The sequence below is a fragment of the Dreissena polymorpha genome, chromosome 6 (assembly GCF_020536995.1).
Source record: "Dreissena polymorpha isolate Duluth1 chromosome 6, UMN_Dpol_1.0, whole genome shotgun sequence".
NCBI lineage: Eukaryota > Metazoa > Mollusca > Bivalvia > Myida > Dreissenidae > Dreissena > Dreissena polymorpha.
In genome coordinates, this window is record NC_068360.1 from 62,631,445 (window position 1) to 62,652,031 (window position 20,587).

Here is a 20,587-nt window from a genome sequence, read left to right on the forward strand (position 1 = left end):
TGTATGGCTGCTGTCAGGACCACCCACCAAACATTGACACATGTAGTTATCGGTTATTTTGGAAAGCCAGGAAGAGTTTGGATTTGTTACCCCCTACAAATGATGCGTTTGACTTTCACATTAAAAGGGCAAATTATCAGGCAAAGATATGGCTAAATGCCACAGATAAGGATTGTCAGCCTGATGATCCTCTTGATACTGGCGCATGGAAACTTGCAGAACATTCGTCGAAACCGGTATGGATGAGGAAACCAAATGTCCCTGCAGCCTGTGTCCAGTTAGTACCATGTGGCTTTTAAACCAAGCTTAGAACAGCACGATGTAAGTGCTATCGATCTGACCAAGGATGCTTGTTTGAATGCGCATGTGAATCGAATGGCTGTTTAAACCCTATTATTGTAAACGATAAAATATAAGGAGATACATATACTGCCATAGTAATTCGTGTTTTTGAACAAAACTGTGAATTTATGTAACGTATGTTAAATTAATTATCACATAAGACCGACATTATCTTCAGCAAAATGATACAGTAGGTCATAAAAGTGCATTGAAGTCAGATGAACATTTATTTTGTTTTATAAATGGTACTTCAAGATTTTGAAATATATTACTAAATTTATCACTGTTTTTGTTAATTTTTTTCTGTATTACGTTATTCATATCTATTACTATTATTACTAATTTGGTGAAATAGAAATAACTTATCTTGCATAAATATGACATTATAGAACGTACAGTACTAAGAACTTCATTAGTGTATACTATTTGAGCTGAAATCTTGTATTTAAAATAGTATTTAGCATGATATGCATATTAAACAATATGTATATTTAGACTGTGACGTAGATCACACATGTTTACTTGTAACTATACTTTGATTGTTTAAAGTCTCGTAATTGTATTGATACGATAATGCAGACATATTTTTGGTTCTTATTATAAAAAGTTGTTATATTATAAAACACAATAAGTATTAAAAGTCTGAACATGAACATTGCTTTCTTTTAATTAAGTTAACGTAATTTGCAAAGTTAGGAACATTCACTTAAGATACAACAGAGAAATACTCTTTTCATCATCAAAGTACAATCTCTCATTGAAAAGTTACTTACAAATATATAATACATGGATCTTCTTGTTGGTTTCAACATACATTGCAATTTACGTTCTATACGGGTTATAAAAGTGCACTTGATGACCCTTGACCTACTTATGAAAAGCCAAAATTAGTTAAAAAATGAGATAACCCTTCAAGTATCATATATAAGTCAGTTCAGGAGTAAACTCAGTAATAATGTCTGATATTTCACAATTTTGGCAATGTTATCTCAATTTTTAAAGCAAAATGCACTCATTGACCTTTTGACCTAATTACAAGGTGGTCAAGCATCCCAGAAGGTGACATCTCCTCCAGAATTTAAAAAAAAGTATTTTCAATCATTATAACATTAAAGGAAGCCATGCCTAAAAATGCCATCAGATGTCAGTTTTCAGTAAATTTTAGGCCTACTATAATCTCACTTTAACATTTTGTTTATGACATTGTCCGTTTTTAACTTTCAGGCAACACCATAGATGAAGAGTTGCGACCCCAGAAATTGGGTAAGTAAAGTGACACTGTATAGAGAGAAAACGTTAGTTTTTAACTACAAATTTATATTAAAAGGAATGGAATTTCGAAGTATCTTCAGTTTTTTTTTCGCCGATCGGGCATATTGTTCTATCATTATCAGTGCATAAAATCATTGGATTTGAATAGAAAATTCAATAAAGGCTAAACAAAGACGTATTACAGAACCAAAGAGTTAGATCTCTGAAACAGCGAAGAACGTACAGAGTTTCTTAAAAACACACTTTTCATCGGCTATGCATCACGTCCAAATAAAAAGACCTCGAAAGCAGCGTTTGGACGGAATTCTGACTGTGGTTCGATAGTATCATAATAAAAATCCACTTATCCGCTTCTCTATGAAATCACTATCCACATATGTTTCAATCGCGCTCTTTTCTAGTGGTTCCTTATACAAATAACACAGATTTATTTTCATACAAAACGTTAATATAATGTATGTATCCAGTTAGTTTTTGAAAGCTTTTAAATACATGTACGTATGTTTTATTGATTGTAAGTCTTTATCGTGTACGTTTTGTATAATTAAGTCTAAAAATTGCTTACAAATTAGGGCCCAAATAAAAGTAAAGCTAATATAGTTTATATTTTAATGGCTCTAATACTCGATTATGTGGTTTTGTTTCCTTTTGGTTTTAAGCCTTGATTAGTAACATTTATCTTTATGCTGTTCAAATTCTATTTTTACGAGTATTATTCTTATGCGTCATATCTTTCTCCATTACTTTATTTACAGATGATCCTCCGTCAATTCAATCTTAACAACGTGCGTATAACTTTCAAACGTCTAATGTACATTAAGTTTGGTTGAACCAGAGGCTAATCAACGTTCTTTAGATTAAATAGAATACATTTAATTTCAACACAATAAAATAATTGACTTGATAAAAAATGATAATATTGTATATTTGCTGTTATTTTAAAGATTTAAGTCTTAAGTATAATGCTTTAAAACAAACCGCGAACCTTTAATTCTCTTGTAATTTTTTTCCAGGACTGGGATCGGCAAGTTGGTAAGGGTTTACGGGCTGATTTTATTTCTGGAGTATCCTATTACCAAGACCAGCTTTCTAAATCCACTCTTCATTCAATCAGAACTTTCTATATCCTATCAGAGCTTTCTGTAACATGTCAGAGGTTTCTATATCTTACCAGAGCTTTTTATATCACATCAGAACTTTTTATAAAACCAGCAGAGCTTCCCATATCAAATCAGAGCTTCCCACATCCCATCAGAGCTTTCCATATCCCATCAGAGCTTTCCATATCCCATCCGAGCTTGCTATTAATCATCAGAGCGGGATGATATAAGACACAATTGTCATGTGATCATATTTATATTTAATTGGATCAGTTTTGTTTTACTTGTGGACCTCAGGTCATTCAAATTGTCAGATTTACGACTGTCTAGAATCACTCTCACTCTGAAGTCCGATACATGTCCGCCACTCCACACCCCTATGGAATGCATTGATGGCTACATAATGATAATATTATGTTTTCGCAAACAAAAACATTGTCCTATCACAAGATATGCTTGGTGGAAGAAAACAATGAAGTCACCACCGAGCGTCCGATGTGACTATGGCAACGCCAGTGACGTCGACCCCAACATCCGGGTAACCATGCAGACGTAAGGTGTTCACGTAACTAAGACTGCCATAGTCGTGGACGATATTCCGTTGACAGGAGCATGTGATTTCATTCAGGGGAACGGTTCAAAGATTTACGAATTGTACATTTTCCGAATCTTCAAAGATTATGAAAACGAAAGTGTTGTCAACTTTTAGTAACAAAAATAACACTTCACAAAGAGTAATCAACTCTAGATACCGTTTATAATGTATGTTATAAGCATTCGTCAATAAATAAAACAAAAAAACCCCACCATAAAACACTTTACACAATGATGCCGTTGTTTTAACGTACAATCACATGGATACATTGCATGAAGTATTATCTGCAGCTAAGTACAAACAAGGCAAAGTGGTTAAGGAAAAATTTCTTGGCTCATACGTCGACGGTTCCAATCACGTTTAGATTAATATTTTCAGTTTTGCATATCTTATGCAGTTTCTCTTTCTTATGTTTGTAATGTTTGAAACTTGAAACTTGCTAATTTGATGAAACGCCTATTTATAAAATGATATTCAATGGCGTTGTACAAAACATATATATGTGCATAAAATTGATAAAAAATAAGAGTGATTGATACTAGTATGCAGCATGAATTAAATGATTAATAATCTAAAATTGGGTGATATAAATAAAAATGCTGTAAGAAACTTATTTTTTTTATAAAAATCAATTCATCAATTTTTTTAGCAAGTTTCAAGTAATGTTTGGCTTCTATGATAATTCTCGATAGGAATGGTGCCTTTTAAGTATGATTTGGTGGTATAAAATACTAAATTAAATATCAGTAGTAGATATACTTATAATAATAGCTACTATAGAATAGTACAAAGATGGTTCATTTTTGGCTCAAAATAATTAACACATTCATCGTTATTTATTGAAAGATAAAAAACTCTTCTTACGCGTGGCTTATAAATCATTCCGACTAATTGCATACTTGTGCCCGCTTAGTTTAATTCATAAGCACAAAACTGCAAAGCTTTGTTTATTGTTTGATAAACAATGGTAAATAAAGGTCTGACTTTAAATGTTGATTTCATATAGACGTTACAACATATCTAATAATATCTACCGTGAAAATCGATAACTTATACCATGTCGTGCGGTTAAATAAAGGTATTCAATCTGTTGACGTGTTTTTGTTTCTCTGTCTTAAATAAGTAATTACTACAAAAAGTGCTCATCATCACGTGCATTCATATTGGAATCGCCCTTATAACCATTATTAGTTTTATACGCACATTATAATTATAACCAATATTATCAAAGCTTAACTCGTACAATATAACCTTTTTTTATTGGCTGCGCCAGGTCACGTGGATACCGTTTATTTAACCATGTTAAGTAATTAATGTTTAAAATCCAGTCAGTTTAGCATTTTAGTAAGGGTAGATTTAAACTACAATGACTTCACTTAGAGTTAATAGATGATCTCTTAAAAGAGAGTGTATGAGCCTCGCTCTGTGAAATGGAGGTTAAATGCATGTACGTAAAGTGTCGTCCCAGATTAGCCTGTGCAGTCCACACAGGCTTATCAGGGACCACACTATCCGCTTCAATGATATTTTTCGTGTCAAAAAAGTCTCTTCTAAGTAGCTTCAGAATGCAGTTCTGATCGGCTACGGTGTGATAGTATTATAAGTAAATGCACTACATCGTACCTATATAAAAATCAATATGTGCACATCTTTTCAATCGTGCTCTCCCAGAATTCACGACAGCGCATGATCGGAGGTGCCGTTGCTGTGGTAGTTGCCTTGGTGATCATAATTCCAGTAGCGGTCACGCAGTCCAAGAAAGACTGTGGTAAGTGCAAGACAGATTTGCCTTTTAATGTGAATAAATAGCAAGGTATATACATAAATGGTCCGCGTCCACAATCTTTTTTTTTAGAATTAAAGGAGCATATAAAAGGTTTACACGGTATTGTATTTTCATTAATTACAATATTATTAAGTATTTACTAAATAAAAACCTAACATATACATATATCTTTTTTTTGTAAACTCTCAATAAAATAGTCATTTTATATTTATAAAAAATTGTAACCGGGTGCCGCGGCACTTTTAGTTGGCGCAGAAAAATCAGTATCTTTATGAATGAAATGCATTAGTACCGCTATACGCATGCACATGATCGAAAGCGAGACTGTCGTGTAGTAAAATTATAATTTAAGCATGCGATGTTATTGTTCTGAGAGCACTAAACAAGACAGATGTGATAAATCGCACTTGGTTTCCCCCATTTCTCCTTATAAAAAAGTAATTTGTTATACACATAGTTAACATCATTTATGAATCTTGTTTGTGAACTTACGCTTTAAAATGTATGTTTTATTAATTATCGGTCTATATTATTTTTTATTCTACAGTTTAAAATCAAGTCTTAAAATTGCTTACGAATAAGGAGCCATATTAATAAACGTTGATAGTTTATATTGGCCTAATAGCAGATTTGGTGATTAGACGCTTTGTTCTTTCTGATCGATTTGAGCCGAGATTTGTGAAATTAATATGTATGTTGTTTTCATTCTATTATTAAAAGTATAATTCTTACACGTCTTCTTTTTCCGAAAAATGTACAGATGATCCACCGTCAAGTCAGTCGTATCAAGGTGCGTATAGCTTTCAAGCGTCTTATGTATGTAAAATGTGGCTGCACCACAGGCTAATTTACTTTCTTTACAAAATGTACAGATCAATACAAATTGGCTCATAAATAAATATAGGGTAATTTTGAATACATGTAATTGATGCACAATAATATGATATACTTAATATACATATAATGCTACAGTATGTTTGCTGTATAACATGCAACTCTACTAAAACAAATACTAACATGTGTTGTCATTTTGCAGATTCAAATGTTAAGTGTAATGCTACACTTGCATTGCTATTCTAAATATGTTCTAATGGTTGGGGCGGCGAGTTCCGTTAGGGAATCGGACTGATGTTATTTCTGGAGCATCACATTACCAAGTCCGGCTGTCTTAATCCCATCACAGCTTTCTATATTCCATCAGAACTTTATATATCACAACAGAACTTTATTTAGCAAAGCGTTCTTAATACCATCAGAGCTTTTTTTAAACCATCAGAACGTTCTATATACCCATCAAAGCTTTCTGTATCCCATCAGAGCTTTATATATCCTATCACAATTTTCTATATTCCATCAGAGCGTTCTATATCCCATCAGGTTTTTCTACATACAATCAGAGCTTCCTATAACCCATCAGAACTTTCTATGTAATATATATAATATTTATCTAAAAGTGTATCATTTTTCTTTTACTTTTGGATCTGGTTTCATTCAAAACGTCATCAATATTCAGCCCATCTAGAATCATTTAAGTCTGACGCATTATACATTTCCGCAACTCTACAATGCAATGATGGCTACATAATGAGAATCATGTTTACTTTAAACCTGTTTCGTATCAAGAGATATGTAGTGTGGAAGAAAGTACCATGACATCACGAATTAGCGTCCGTTGTGACTATGGCAACGCCAGTAACGTCGATCCTAAAATCCGGGCAACCCTGCAGACGTCAGGTGTTGACGTCACCAACACCTCCATAGCCGTGAACGATATTCCGTTGACAGGAGTACGAGCTTTTATTTATGGATCGGTATTTGCCGGTATACGTGTATATTGTTCGTATGAACTTATCTAACGACTCTTTCAGTAGTTTTAATCCACAATTTATAAAATGTTTATACTGTTTTTTAACTGAGTGTTGGAATTCACATATTCAGAATGAGGCTAAAGTGTATCATATATAAACCACTAGTGGCCAGCACGTGACTATGATAACAATAATTGAACACATCTTTTAAAAATTAAGCAACAAGAAAGAACTTTCAGTAATCATCATGATAGCAAAGAGGTCACTAACCGTGTTGTATACTGTCTACTCTAACACTGTTCCACGCAACTTAAAAAATGAGCGCGGTCTGTAACCAATTGGTTTCTTCTACTACAGGTCACGTGTTCGTTTCCTAGCGACAATGTTATCATTTGCGAGGGTTCATTAATGAAGTGCTCTTACACTGGAAGTCTATCAGTCTATATTAAGACAGGGGGCGGTGAAATGGTCTACGCCAGCAAAATGAATATTTCACCAGGTTGAGATGAAACAAATATTAAATATATCTTCTGTATTATATTTTACAAGCCAAGATACTTTGTAACCCGAAACAACCATATGCATGCCGTGACGTTTGGAAAAATATTCAACGCCCGTACTTAATGTGTTGTGCGAAAAATGAAACGATTACACTACAAAATAAATGCTGTAATGACTATCCCACTGCGGATTTACACAATAAACACATTGTTTTACATTTGCTTTGCTTCGATCCTCTGACTGTATTTCTTAGCTTACTTGAAACCCACTATTTGTGAACAAGTGATTTCAATGTGCATGTTTCATATATGCTGTTATTTAAACACAGATTCCCCAGTTACAACAACCATCAGTCAAGTGTACATTGTCGTCAATCAAAATATGACGTCACAGTTCAATTTCACCTGCAGCGTGACGTCAGCATGTCACGAGTACACCATAGCGCTGTATTCCGGGGGCAGCCTCCACCTCGGTGAAGGTATGTGTAATAGTATCAACCTGGTCTTCAGACAAGTCCTTCATTGAAAAACACTGGGCAAATACTGTAAAATATAAATAAATAAATATAAAATGTAAAAAATAAAAAAAAAATAAGCTATAATTCCTTCTAACGGTATATACTTTGATAAGTTGAGCCATATAATCTAGATTATAACTATTGTTGCAAATTTGCAAAATGTCATGTGTTATTCGGTCGTAAAAAGTGCTCATATTAACACCAGGTAACCGCACAGAACCAACATAATATAAAATACACACAACGTTATTTCTTAATGTAGTAAGCAAGTTATAGCTTTCAAACGTTTGTCTTTGTATTTTTTAAAGTGAGTTGTCAATGGGAAACGGTTCATTTTCAAGGTTTGATCAACCTTTTTTTTTAATGTTTGCCCAGATTAAAACCTTAACAAAATATGAGCAGCGTAACGCAACATTTTTTTGCCATTTGCAACCAGCTTAGCTCCAGACCAGCTTGCGCATTCTCGCAGTCTGTTCGAAAGTTTATCTGTTCGCTAACGAGACCACGAAACAATGCGTCACTTATAGCGGACATGGTAGCTCCAAACCATAAAACGCTTGTGCGCAGGCATAAGACCAATATTCGCGCATATGTAATAATCAACTTTAACGCCACGCAATTTGGACGTTTAGGCGGCTCCTATGGGTGTTCCACTGCGATGACGAGCGACGGTGGCATGAACAGGTCCTGCACCTTCAATGTCAGCGAGGAGTTGATAAAGAGCCAGGAGAACCTTGACGTTGCATGCGTGCTGCTGAAAGACAACGCTGTTGCTAAGCAACAAGCGTTCCAGTTACCGACTTGTTGGGATGTACGGCCAGGTAATTTTAATCAAACGCCGATATTCGTATAAAAATAAAGTGTTTGGTGTGATCTTGTGCTGTGAGGATAAAAGAAGAAAACCGACCTGTCCTTTTTGGAGAACACTAACTATAATCACACGAGCTGAGGAAACCTCACCTGTCTGGCGTCATTAACACCAGAACAATTTACCTTAATTTAGACTATAGACTTTGCTTTAATCATCATCCTAGAAAGATGAATACATACACTTAATTCACAATGTACGTTTACTTACTGTATAGAGTCTACTAATGCTCTGTATGATTAGAACAGATCCATACACTTTCTGATTGATAATAACAAATTTTATTTGCTTGTCTCTTTAATATAGTAACAAACTGAAGGGCATATTAAATCTTATACACATGGAAATTATGTATACAAACCTAACATTATACATGTTTTAAGTCTACATACACAGAAACCAAAGATTGTAGCCTCATTTCCAATTATTCAGGCGTCATACATCATATGTATTCAGGAGAGGATAGGTAACTCACGGATTCGGAATTATGAAAGCGAGATAACTCCAATTTTCATCTTTAATATTAGTACATGAGTATATCTGAATGTTTGCTTTTCCTTGCTCATTTGAATTTTCTATATACGACATGTGAAATAAAAGTTCAACAAACGACTTATCTGTTCGTGCTTATACTATTAAATCATCAAGCTTGCGTTAATCTATTTTTTACCCATGTTTATAACACAAACCTGTCGCGATGACTCTGTAGCTGATTCTTATAAATAAAACATATTGTCCCATTCGAATCGCACTTTTTAAGTGAACAACTCTTCCAGAGAACTCGCTTTTGTTCAGCGACTGTATGAATGTTAATATATTATTTAAGAAGAGAAGAAACATAAAGTTTTACAGGCATGCTTTGTTTAAAATGACAACCCATGTGTTGAATTCAACTGCATCTTTGTTTGCATGTTAAAAACCATTTTAAAACAGTTAACTCGTTGAAACGTTTCAGTCGAAAATTTCTATTCAATTGTAACATATATGCTTGTTAAATTTTAAAAAATATACTACAGGACCCGCGTAAAATGAATTTGAAATGGAAAACACTTGGCTAGTCTCTGGAGATATAAAGGAAAGCATTTTCGGAACGCGTTTAATGTAATGAACACGAAGTGCATATTCATACATCACGTGAAGACTATTTTATGAAGAATTCTTTATCTATCCTTACCGTCTCAGTCGAGTATTTGTACGTGTAACCTACCGACAATACATTATGTATGTGTTGCATCATTCCATTGGTATTGCAAATACCCTTTTCATTCCGTGCAGTTATTTAACCGTACAAGGAAGTTATTGATACATTTCAATCGATCACTCATTATATACAATTACATAGTTTGAAATGAAAACTGGAGAACCATTCCGTCATACCTAAGTTCGTCGTATAATCTAATAATATCGTTCAATGGGTGTGTTAAGGTGCATACGGTATATAAAGAGTTAGTATTTATATGAACGAGACACATGCTCTACGTTTGTTGAATTGCCACAAACAGATCGTATATTAATTGGTGAAACACTGAGTACATCAACAACAGTTTTTGGTCATATCATTGGAGTAAAATGGTGTTGTTGATTATGTGTGTACACGTGATTTTCTGCTAAATGCTCTCTAAACATTTTACAGTTGTTAAATGTTTATTGATGAAACTTTAAAAAACTTAACGAAATCCTGTGCACACAATATCTGAACACCTAGGTGACAATGCCAAAGGAACATTTTGGAGTTTCACACATTGACAGGATGCAACACCACGTTTGCTCTAAATGGAATAAGTAAGAAAACCGCCTGCGTGAAATATATCGCACAACCTGATACATTGGAGGGTGTTGGTAGAGATGGTGATGCTCTAGCAGTTTCTAAATTTCTGTGTGTGCTGTATGGCTGCTGTCAGGACCACCCACCAAACATTGACACATGTAGTTATCGGTTATTTTGGAAAGCCAGGAAGAGTTTGGATTTGTTACCCCCTACAAATGATGCGTTTGACTTTCACATTAAAAGGGCAAATTATCAGGCAAAGATATGGCTAAATGCCACAGATAAGGATTGTCAGCCTGATGATCCTCTTGATACTGGCGCATGGAAACTTGCAGAACATTCGTCGAAACCGGTATGGATGAGGAAACCAAATGTCCCTGCAGCCTGTGTCCAGTTAGTACCATGTGGCTTTTAAACCAAGCTTAGAACAGCACGATGTAAGTGCTATCGATCTGACCAAGGATGCTTGTTTGAATGCGCATGTGAATCGAATGGCTGTTTAAACCCTATTATTGTAAACGATAAAATATAAGGAGATACATATACTGCCATAGTAATTCGTGTTTTTGAACAAAACTGTGAATTTATGTAACGTATGTTAAATTAATTATCACATAAGACCGACATTATCTTCAGCAAAATGATACAGTAGGTCATAAAAGTGCATTGAAGTCAGATGAACATTTATTTTGTTTTATAAATGGTACTTCAAGATTTTGAAATATATTACTAAATTTATCACTGTTTTTGTTAATTTTTTTCTGTATTACGTTATTCATATCTATTACTATTATTACTAATTTGGTGAAATAGAAATAACTTATCTTGCATAAATATGACATTATAGAACGTACAGTACTAAGAACTTCATTAGTGTATACTATTTGAGCTGAAATCTTGTATTTAAAATAGTATTTAGCATGATATGCATATTAAACAATATGTATATTTAGACTGTGACGTAGATCACACATGTTTACTTGTAACTATACTTTGATTGTTTAAAGTCTCGTAATTGTATTGATACGATAATGCAGACATATTTTTGGTTCTTATTATAAAAAGTTGTTATATTATAAAACACAATAAGTATTAAAAGTCTGAACATGAACATTGCTTTCTTTTAATTAAGTTAACGTAATTTGCAAAGTTAGGAACATTCACTTAAGATACAACAGAGAAATACTCTTTTCATCATCAAAGTACAATCTCTCATTGAAAAGTTACTTACAAATATATAATACATGGATCTTCTTGTTGGTTTCAACATACATTGCAATTTACGTTCTATACGGGTTATAAAAGTGCACTTGATGACCCTTGACCTACTTATGAAAAGCCAAAATTAGTTAAAAAATGAGATAACCCTTCAAGTATCATATATAAGTCAGTTCAGGAGTAAACTCAGTAATAATGTCTGATATTTCACAATTTTGGCAATGTTATCTCAATTTTTAAAGCAAAATGCACTCATTGACCTTTTGACCTAATTACAAGGTGGTCAAGCATCCCAGAAGGTGACATCTCCTCCAGAATTTAAAAAAAAGTATTTTCAATCATTATAACATTAAAGGAAGCCATGCCTAAAAATGCCATCAGATGTCAGTTTTCAGTAAATTTTAGGCCTACTATAATCTCACTTTAACATTTTGTTTATGACATTGTCCGTTTTTAACTTTCAGGCAACACCATAGATGAAGAGTTGCGACCCCAGAAATTGGGTAAGTAAAGTGACACTGTATAGAGAGAAAACGTTAGTTTTTAACTACAAATTTATATTAAAAGGAATGGAATTTCGAAGTATCTTCAGTTTTTTTTTCGCCGATCGGGCATATTGTTCTATCATTATCAGTGCATAAAATCATTGGATTTGAATAGAAAATTCAATAAAGGCTAAACAAAGACGTATTACAGAACCAAAGAGTTAGATCTCTGAAACAGCGAAGAACGTACAGAGTTTCTTAAAAACACACTTTTCATCGGCTATGCATCACGTCCAAATAAAAAGACCTCGAAAGCAGCGTTTGGACGGAATTCTGACTGTGGTTCGATAGTATCATAATAAAAATCCACTTATCCGCTTCTCTATGAAATCACTATCCACATATGTTTCAATCGCGCTCTTTTCTAGTGGTTCCTTATACAAATAACACAGATTTATTTTCATACAAAACGTTAATATAATGTATGTATCCAGTTAGTTTTTGAAAGCTTTTAAATACATGTACGTATGTTTTATTGATTGTAAGTCTTTATCGTGTACGTTTTGTATAATTAAGTCTAAAAATTGCTTACAAATTAGGGCCCAAATAAAAGTAAAGCTAATATAGTTTATATTTTAATGGCTCTAATACTCGATTATGTGGTTTTGTTTCCTTTTGGTTTTAAGCCTTGATTAGTAACATTTATCTTTATGCTGTTCAAATTCTATTTTTACGAGTATTATTCTTATGCGTCATATCTTTCTCCATTACTTTATTTACAGATGATCCTCCGTCAATTCAATCTTAACAACGTGCGTATAACTTTCAAACGTCTAATGTACATTAAGTTTGGTTGAACCAGAGGCTAATCAACGTTCTTTAGATTAAATAGAATACATTTAATTTCAACACAATAAAATAATTGACTTGATAAAAAATGATAATATTGTATATTTGCTGTTATTTTAAAGATTTAAGTCTTAAGTATAATGCTTTAAAACAAACCGCGAACCTTTAATTCTCTTGTAATTTTTTTCCAGGACTGGGATCGGCAAGTTGGTAAGGGTTTACGGGCTGATTTTATTTCTGGAGTATCCTATTACCAAGACCAGCTTTCTAAATCCACTCTTCATTCAATCAGAACTTTCTATATCCTATCAGAGCTTTCTGTAACATGTCAGAGGTTTCTATATCTTACCAGAGCTTTTTATATCACATCAGAACTTTTTATAAAACCAGCAGAGCTTCCCATATCAAATCAGAGCTTCCCACATCCCATCAGAGCTTTCCATATCCCATCAGAGCTTTCCATATCCCATCCGAGCTTGCTATTAATCATCAGAGCGGGATGATATAAGACACAATTGTCATGTGATCATATTTATATTTAATTGGATCAGTTTTGTTTTACTTGTGGACCTCAGGTCATTCAAATTGTCAGATTTACGACTGTCTAGAATCACTCTCACTCTGAAGTCCGATACATGTCCGCCACTCCACACCCCTATGGAATGCATTGATGGCTACATAATGATAATATTATGTTTTCGCAAACAAAAACATTGTCCTATCACAAGATATGCTTGGTGGAAGAAAACAATGAAGTCACCACCGAGCGTCCGATGTGACTATGGCAACGCCAGTGACGTCGACCCCAACATCCGGGTAACCATGCAGACGTAAGGTGTTCACGTAACTAAGACTGCCATAGTCGTGGACGATATTCCGTTGACAGGAGCATGTGATTTCATTCAGGGGAACGGTTCAAAGATTTACGAATTGTACATTTTCCGAATCTTCAAAGATTATGAAAACGAAAGTGTTGTCAACTTTTAGTAACAAAAATAACACTTCACAAAGAGTAATCAACTCTAGATACCGTTTATAATGTATGTTATAAGCATTCGTCAATAAATAAAACAAAAAAAACCCCACCATAAAACACTTTACACAATGATGCCGTTGTTTTAACGTACAATCACATGGATACATTGCATGAAGTATTATCTGCAGCTAAGTACAAACAAGGCAAAGTGGTTAAGGAAAAATTTCTTGGCTCATACGTCGACGGTTCCAATCACGTTTAGATTAATATTTTCAGTTTTGCATATCTTATGCAGTTTCTCTTTCTTATGTTTGTAATGTTTGAAACTTGAAACTTGCTAATTTGATGAAACGCCTATTTATAAAATGATATTCAATGGCGTTGTACAAAACATATATATGTGCATAAAATTGATAAAAAATAAGAGTGATTGATACTAGTATGCAGCATGAATTAAATGATTAATAATCTAAAATTGGGTGATATAAATAAAAATGCTGTAAGAAACTTATTTTTTTTATAAAAATCAATTCATCAATTTTTTTAGCAAGTTTCAAGTAATGTTTGGCTTCTATGATAATTCTCGATAGGAATGGTGCCTTTTAAGTATGATTTGGTGGTATAAAATACTAAATTAAATATCAGTAGTAGATATACTTATAATAATAGCTACTATAGAATAGTACAAAGATGGTTCATTTTTGGCTCAAAATAATTAACACATTCATCGTTATTTATTGAAAGATAAAAAACTCTTCTTACGCGTGGCTTATAAATCATTCCGACTAATTGCATACTTGTGCCCGCTTAGTTTAATTCATAAGCACAAAACTGCAAAGCTTTGTTTATTGTTTGATAAACAATGGTAAATAAAGGTCTGACTTTAAATGTTGATTTCATATAGACGTTACAACATATCTAATAATATCTACCGTGAAAATCGATAACTTATACCATGTCGTGCGGTTAAATAAAGGTATTCAATCTGTTGACGTGTTTTTGTTTCTCTGTCTTAAATAAGTAATTACTACAAAAAGTGCTCATCATCACGTGCATTCATATTGGAATCGCCCTTATAACCATTATTAGTTTTATACGCACATTATAATTATAACCAATATTATCAAAGCTTAACTCGTACAATATAACCTTTTTTATTGGCTGCGCCAGGTCACGTGGATACCGTTTATTTAACCATGTTAAGTAATTAATGTTTAAAATCCAGTCAGTTTAGCATTTTAGTAAGGGTAGATTTAAACTACAATGACTTCACTTAGAGTTAATAGATGATCTCTTAAAAGAGAGTGTATGAGCCTCGCTCTGTGAAATGGAGGTTAAATGCATGTACGTAAAGTGTCGTCCCAGATTAGCCTGTGCAGTCCACACAGGCTTATCAGGGACCACACTATCCGCTTCAATGATATTTTTCGTGTCAAAAAAGTCTCTTCTAAGTAGCTTCAGAATGCAGTTCTGATCGGCTACGGTGTGATAGTATTATAAGTAAATGCACTACATCGTACCTATATAAAAATCAATATGTGCACATCTTTTCAATCGTGCTCTCCCAGAATTCACGACAGCGCATGATCGGAGGTGCCGTTGCTGTGGTAGTTGCCTTGGTGATCATAATTCCAGTAGCGGTCACGCAGTCCAAGAAAGACTGTGGTAAGTGCAAGACAGATTTGCCTTTTAATGTGAATAAATAGCAAGGTATATACATAAATGGTCCGCGTCCACAATCTTTTTTTTTAGAATTAAAGGAGCATATAAAAGGTTTACACGGTATTGTATTTTCATTAATTACAATATTATTAAGTATTTACTAAATAAAAACCTAACATATACATATATCTTTTTTTTGTAAACTCTCAATAAAATAGTCATTTTATATTTATAAAAAATTGTAACCGGGTGCCGCGGCACTTTTAGTTGGCGCAGAAAAATCAGTATCTTTATGAATGAAATGCATTAGTACCGCTATACGCATGCACATGATCGAAAGCGAGACTGTCGTGTAGTAAAATTATAATTTAAGCATGCGATGTTATTGTTCTGAGAGCACTAAACAAGACAGATGTGATAAATCGCACTTGGTTTCCCCCATTTCTCCTTATAAAAAAGTAATTTGTTATACACATAGTTAACATCATTTATGAATCTTGTTTGTGAACTTACGCTTTAAAATGTATGTTTTATTAATTATCGGTCTATATTATTTTTTATTCTACAGTTTAAAATCAAGTCTTAAAATTGCTTACGAATAAGGAGCCATATTAATAAACGTTGATAGTTTATATTGGCCTAATAGCAGATTTGGTGATTAGACGCTTTGTTCTTTCTGATCGATTTGAGCCGAGATTTGTGAAATTAATATGTATGTTGTTTTCATTCTATTATTAAAAGTATAATTCTTACACGTCTTCTTTTTCCGAAAAATGTACAGATGATCCACCGTCAAGTCAGTCGTATCAAGGTGCGTATAGCTTTCAAGCGTCTTATGTATGTAAAATGTGGCTGCACCACAGGCTAATTTACTTTCTTTACAAAATGTACAGATCAATACAAATTGGCTCATAAATAAATATAGGGTAATTTTGAATACATGTAATTGATGCACAATAATATGATATACTTAATATACATATAATGCTACAGTATGTTTGCTGTATAACATGCAACTCTACTAAAACAAATACTAACATGTGTTGTCATTTTGCAGATTCAAATGTTAAGTGTAATGCTACACTTGCATTGCTATTCTAAATATGTTCTAATGGTTGGGGCGGCGAGTTCCGTTAGGGAATCGGACTGATGTTATTTCTGGAGCATCACATTACCAAGTCCGGCTGTCTTAATCCCATCACAGCTTTCTATATTCCATCAGAACTTTATATATCACAACAGAACTTTATTTAGCAAAGCGTTCTTAATACCATCAGAGCTTTTTTTAAACCATCAGAACGTTCTATATACCCATCAAAGCTTTCTGTATCCCATCAGAGCTTTATATATCCTATCACAATTTTCTATATTCCATCAGAGCGTTCTATATCCCATCAGGTTTTTCTACATACAATCAGAGCTTCCTATAACCCATCAGAACTTTCTATGTAATATATATATAATATTTATCTAAAAGTGTATCATTTTTCTTTTACTTTTGGATCTGGTTTCATTCAAAACGTCATCAATATTCAGCCCATCTAGAATCATTTAAGTCTGACGCATTATACATTTCCGCAACTCTACAATGCAATGATGGCTACATAATGAGAATCATGTTTACTTTAAACCTGTTTCGTATCAAGAGATATGTAGTGTGGAAGAAAGTACCATGACATCACGAATTAGCGTCCGTTGTGACTATGGCAACGCCAGTAACGTCGATCCTAAAATCCGGGCAACCCTGCAGACGTCAGGTGTTGACGTCACCAACACCTCCATAGCCGTGAACGATATTCCGTTGACAGGAGTACGAGCTTTTATTTATGGATCGGTATTTGCCGGTATACGTGTATATTGTTCGTATGAACTTATCTAACGACTCTTTCAGTAGTTTTAATCCACAATTTATAAAATGTTTATACTGTTTTTTAACTGAGTGTTGGAATTCACATATTCAGAATGAGGCTAAAGTGTATCATATATAAACCACTAGTGGCCAGCACGTGACTATGATAACAATAATTGAACACATCTTTTAAAAATTAAGCAACAAGAAAGAACTTTCAGTAATCATCATGATAGCAAAGAGGTCACTAACCGTGTTGTATACTGTCTACTCTAACACTGTTCCACGCAACTTAAAAAATGAGCGCGGTCTGTAACCAATTGGTTTCTTCTACTACAGGTCACGTGTTCGTTTCCTAGCGACAATGTTATCATTTGCGAGGGTTCATTAATGAAGTGCTCTTACACTGGAAGTCTATCAGTCTATATTAAGACAGGGGGCGGTGAAATGGTCTACGCCAGCAAAATGAATATTTCACCAGGTTGAGATGAAACAAATATTAAATATATCTTCTGTATTATATTTTACAAGCCAAGATACTTTGTAACCCGAAACAACCATATGCATGCCGTGACGTTTGGAAAAATATTCAACGCCCGTACTTAATGTGTTGTGCGAAAAATGAAACGATTACACTACAAAATAAATGCTGTAATGACTATCCCACTGCGGATTTACACAATAAACACATTGTTTTACATTTGCTTTGCTTCGATCCTCTGACTGTATTTCTTAGCTTACTTGAAACCCACTATTTGTGAACAAGTGATTTCAATGTGCATGTTTCATATATGCTGTTATTTAAACACAGATTCCCCAGTTACAACAACCATCAGTCAAGTGTACATTGTCGTCAATCAAAATATGACGTCACAGTTCAATTTCACCTGCAGCGTGACGTCAGCATGTCACGAGTACACCATAGCGCTGTATTCCGGGGGCAGCCTCCACCTCGGTGAAGGTATGTGTAATAGTATCAACCTGGTCTTCAGACAAGTCCTTCATTGAAAAACACTGGGCAAATACTGTAAAATGAAATAAGCTATAATTCCTTCTAACGGTATATACTTTGATAAGTTGAGCCATATAATCTAGATTATAACTATTGTTGCAAATTTGCAAAATGTCATGTGTTATTCGGTCGTAAAAAGTGCTCATATTAACACCAGGTAACCGCACAGAACCAACATAATATAAAATACACACAACGTTATTTCTTAATGTAGTAAGCAAGTTATAGCTTTCAAACGTTTGTCTTTGTATTTTTTAAAGTGAGTTGTCAATGGGAAACGGTTCATTTTCAAGGTTTGATCAACCTTTTTTTTTAATGTTTGCCCAGATTAAAACCTTAACAAAATATGAGCAGCGTAACGCAACATTTTTTTGCCATTTGCAACCAGCTTAGCTCCAGACCAGCTTGCGCATTCTCGCAGTCTGTTCGAAAGTTTATCTGTTCGCTAACGAGACCACGAAACAATGCGTCACTTATAGCGGACATGGTAGCTCCAAACCATAAAACGCTTGTGCGCAGGCATAAGACCAATATTCGCGCATATGTAATAATCAACTTTAACGCCACGCAATTTGGACGTTTAGGCGGCTCCTATGGGTGTTCCACTGCGATGACGAGCGACGGTGGCATGAACAGGTCCTGCACCTTCAATGTCAGCGAGGAGTTGATAAAGAGCCAGGAGAACCTTGACGTTGCATGCGTGCTGCTGAAAGACAACGCTGTTGCTAAGCAACAAGCGTTCCAGTTACCGACTTGTTGGGATGTACGGCCAGGTAATTTTAATCAAACGCCGATATTCGTATAAAAATAAAGTGTTTGGTGTGATCTTGTGCTGTGAGGATAAAAGAAGAAAACCGACCTGTCCTTTTTGGAGAACACTAACTATAATCACACGAGCTGAGGAAACCTCACCTGTCTGGCGTCATTAACACCAGAACAATTTACCTTAATTTAGACTATAGACTTTGCTTTAATCATCATCCTAGAAAGATGAATACATACACTTAATTCACAATGTACGTTTACTTACTGTATAGAGTCTACTAATGCTCTGTATGATTAGAACAGATCCATACACTTTCTGATTGATAATAACAAATTTTATTTGCTTGAAAATCGTATTATTTCCTTGCCAGAGTGCAACTGTAGCTTCACCAAGTTCGGCTGTGACACCCTGTGTGACATATTTAAGTCATGTTTCCATGACAACGATTCTACCCGCTACCAGAAGTCGGTGTTGCCAGCCATGGCTCCAGGAAATTCAAGCTGCACGACAATGTGTACGTCAAAATGGTGCCAGGATGCCTCTGAGGGGAACAAAACCGCGCACACCAACACCGATATGATGCGCGCCATTTGCAAAAAACCTTAAATTGTCGACATTATTTGTGTGTTGAATATGTACAATGCAGAATCTAACCTGATTCTCAGTAAGAATATTTGGCCATTTAAAAAGCAGATCATGCTCCAAGCATTAGAATGCCAATAATTATTTCATGAATATTTCAATGCTATATGGATTGATCGAATGCTGATTTATTTATTTATTAAATGCTGTGTTTATTGAATTTGCGATGATTACTTATTTTAATTAATCTGTAGCACACATTGACTTTGAATAATTTATTTTCTTAATCATTATGGCAATAATTTACATATTGATGTCACAGATGTGTTTCATACGATATTCACCAATCACACCGCTTCGTTCTATCGTGGCGTTTCAAATTTACCGCTCCTCGGCGACAAATGATGTGTGGATTTAGAGTCAGTTTCATGTTTATTGCTATCGCAATGTGTCAACGACGTAGCTGGGTCGTAGTGTAACCAAACGAAATCGGCGTCCAAACGTAAAGAAAGCCAAGCGTGCCTATCTGTCGGATAATGAGTTGGACATACCCCCGTTCACCGGACTGGCGTTCTCAAAACGACCATTACAGTCAGTTTTTGGAAATCGTCGATAGTTGTAGTATGGACGT

At 34.4% G+C, this 20,587-nt stretch overlaps 3 protein-coding genes across 5 annotated transcripts; all 3 read left to right on the forward strand.

The window, feature by feature from the left end:
* The first annotated feature begins 1,564 nt into the window (after positions 1-1,564).
* On the forward strand, positions 1,565-7,601 carry LOC127834773 (uncharacterized). Its single transcript, XM_052360804.1, has 5 exons — positions 1,565-1,605; positions 4,981-5,077; positions 5,856-5,885; positions 6,719-6,882; positions 7,261-7,601. The coding sequence occupies exons 1-5, from the start codon at positions 1,579-1,581 to the stop codon at positions 7,405-7,407; spliced, it is 465 nt and encodes a 154-aa protein (XP_052216764.1). The 5' UTR covers positions 1,565-1,578; the 3' UTR covers positions 7,408-7,601.
* A 56-nt stretch (positions 7,602-7,657) lies between these two features.
* Positions 7,658-20,071, forward strand: LOC127834772 (uncharacterized). Of its 3 annotated transcripts, none has more exons than XM_052360803.1 (3): positions 7,658-7,882; positions 8,554-8,742; positions 19,745-20,071. In XM_052360803.1, the coding sequence occupies exons 1-3, from the start codon at positions 7,696-7,698 to the stop codon at positions 19,978-19,980; spliced, it is 612 nt and encodes a 203-aa protein (XP_052216763.1). In that variant the 5' UTR covers positions 7,658-7,695; the 3' UTR covers positions 19,981-20,071. The 3 variants fall into 3 exon arrangements, with proteins under 3 accessions (XP_052216763.1, XP_052216762.1, XP_052216761.1); XM_052360802.1 differs by lacking the exon at positions 8,554-8,742 and adding an exon at positions 19,193-19,381; XM_052360801.1 differs by lacking the exons at positions 7,658-7,882; positions 8,554-8,742 and adding exons at positions 18,333-18,557; positions 19,193-19,381.
* Positions 12,238-18,319, forward strand: LOC127834774 (uncharacterized). Its single transcript, XM_052360805.1, has 5 exons — positions 12,238-12,278; positions 15,654-15,750; positions 16,529-16,558; positions 17,394-17,557; positions 17,936-18,319. Exons 1-5 carry the CDS (start codon positions 12,252-12,254, stop codon positions 18,080-18,082), a joined length of 465 nt encoding a protein of 154 aa, XP_052216765.1. The 5' UTR covers positions 12,238-12,251; the 3' UTR covers positions 18,083-18,319.
* Positions 20,072-20,587: the final 516 nt, after the last annotated feature.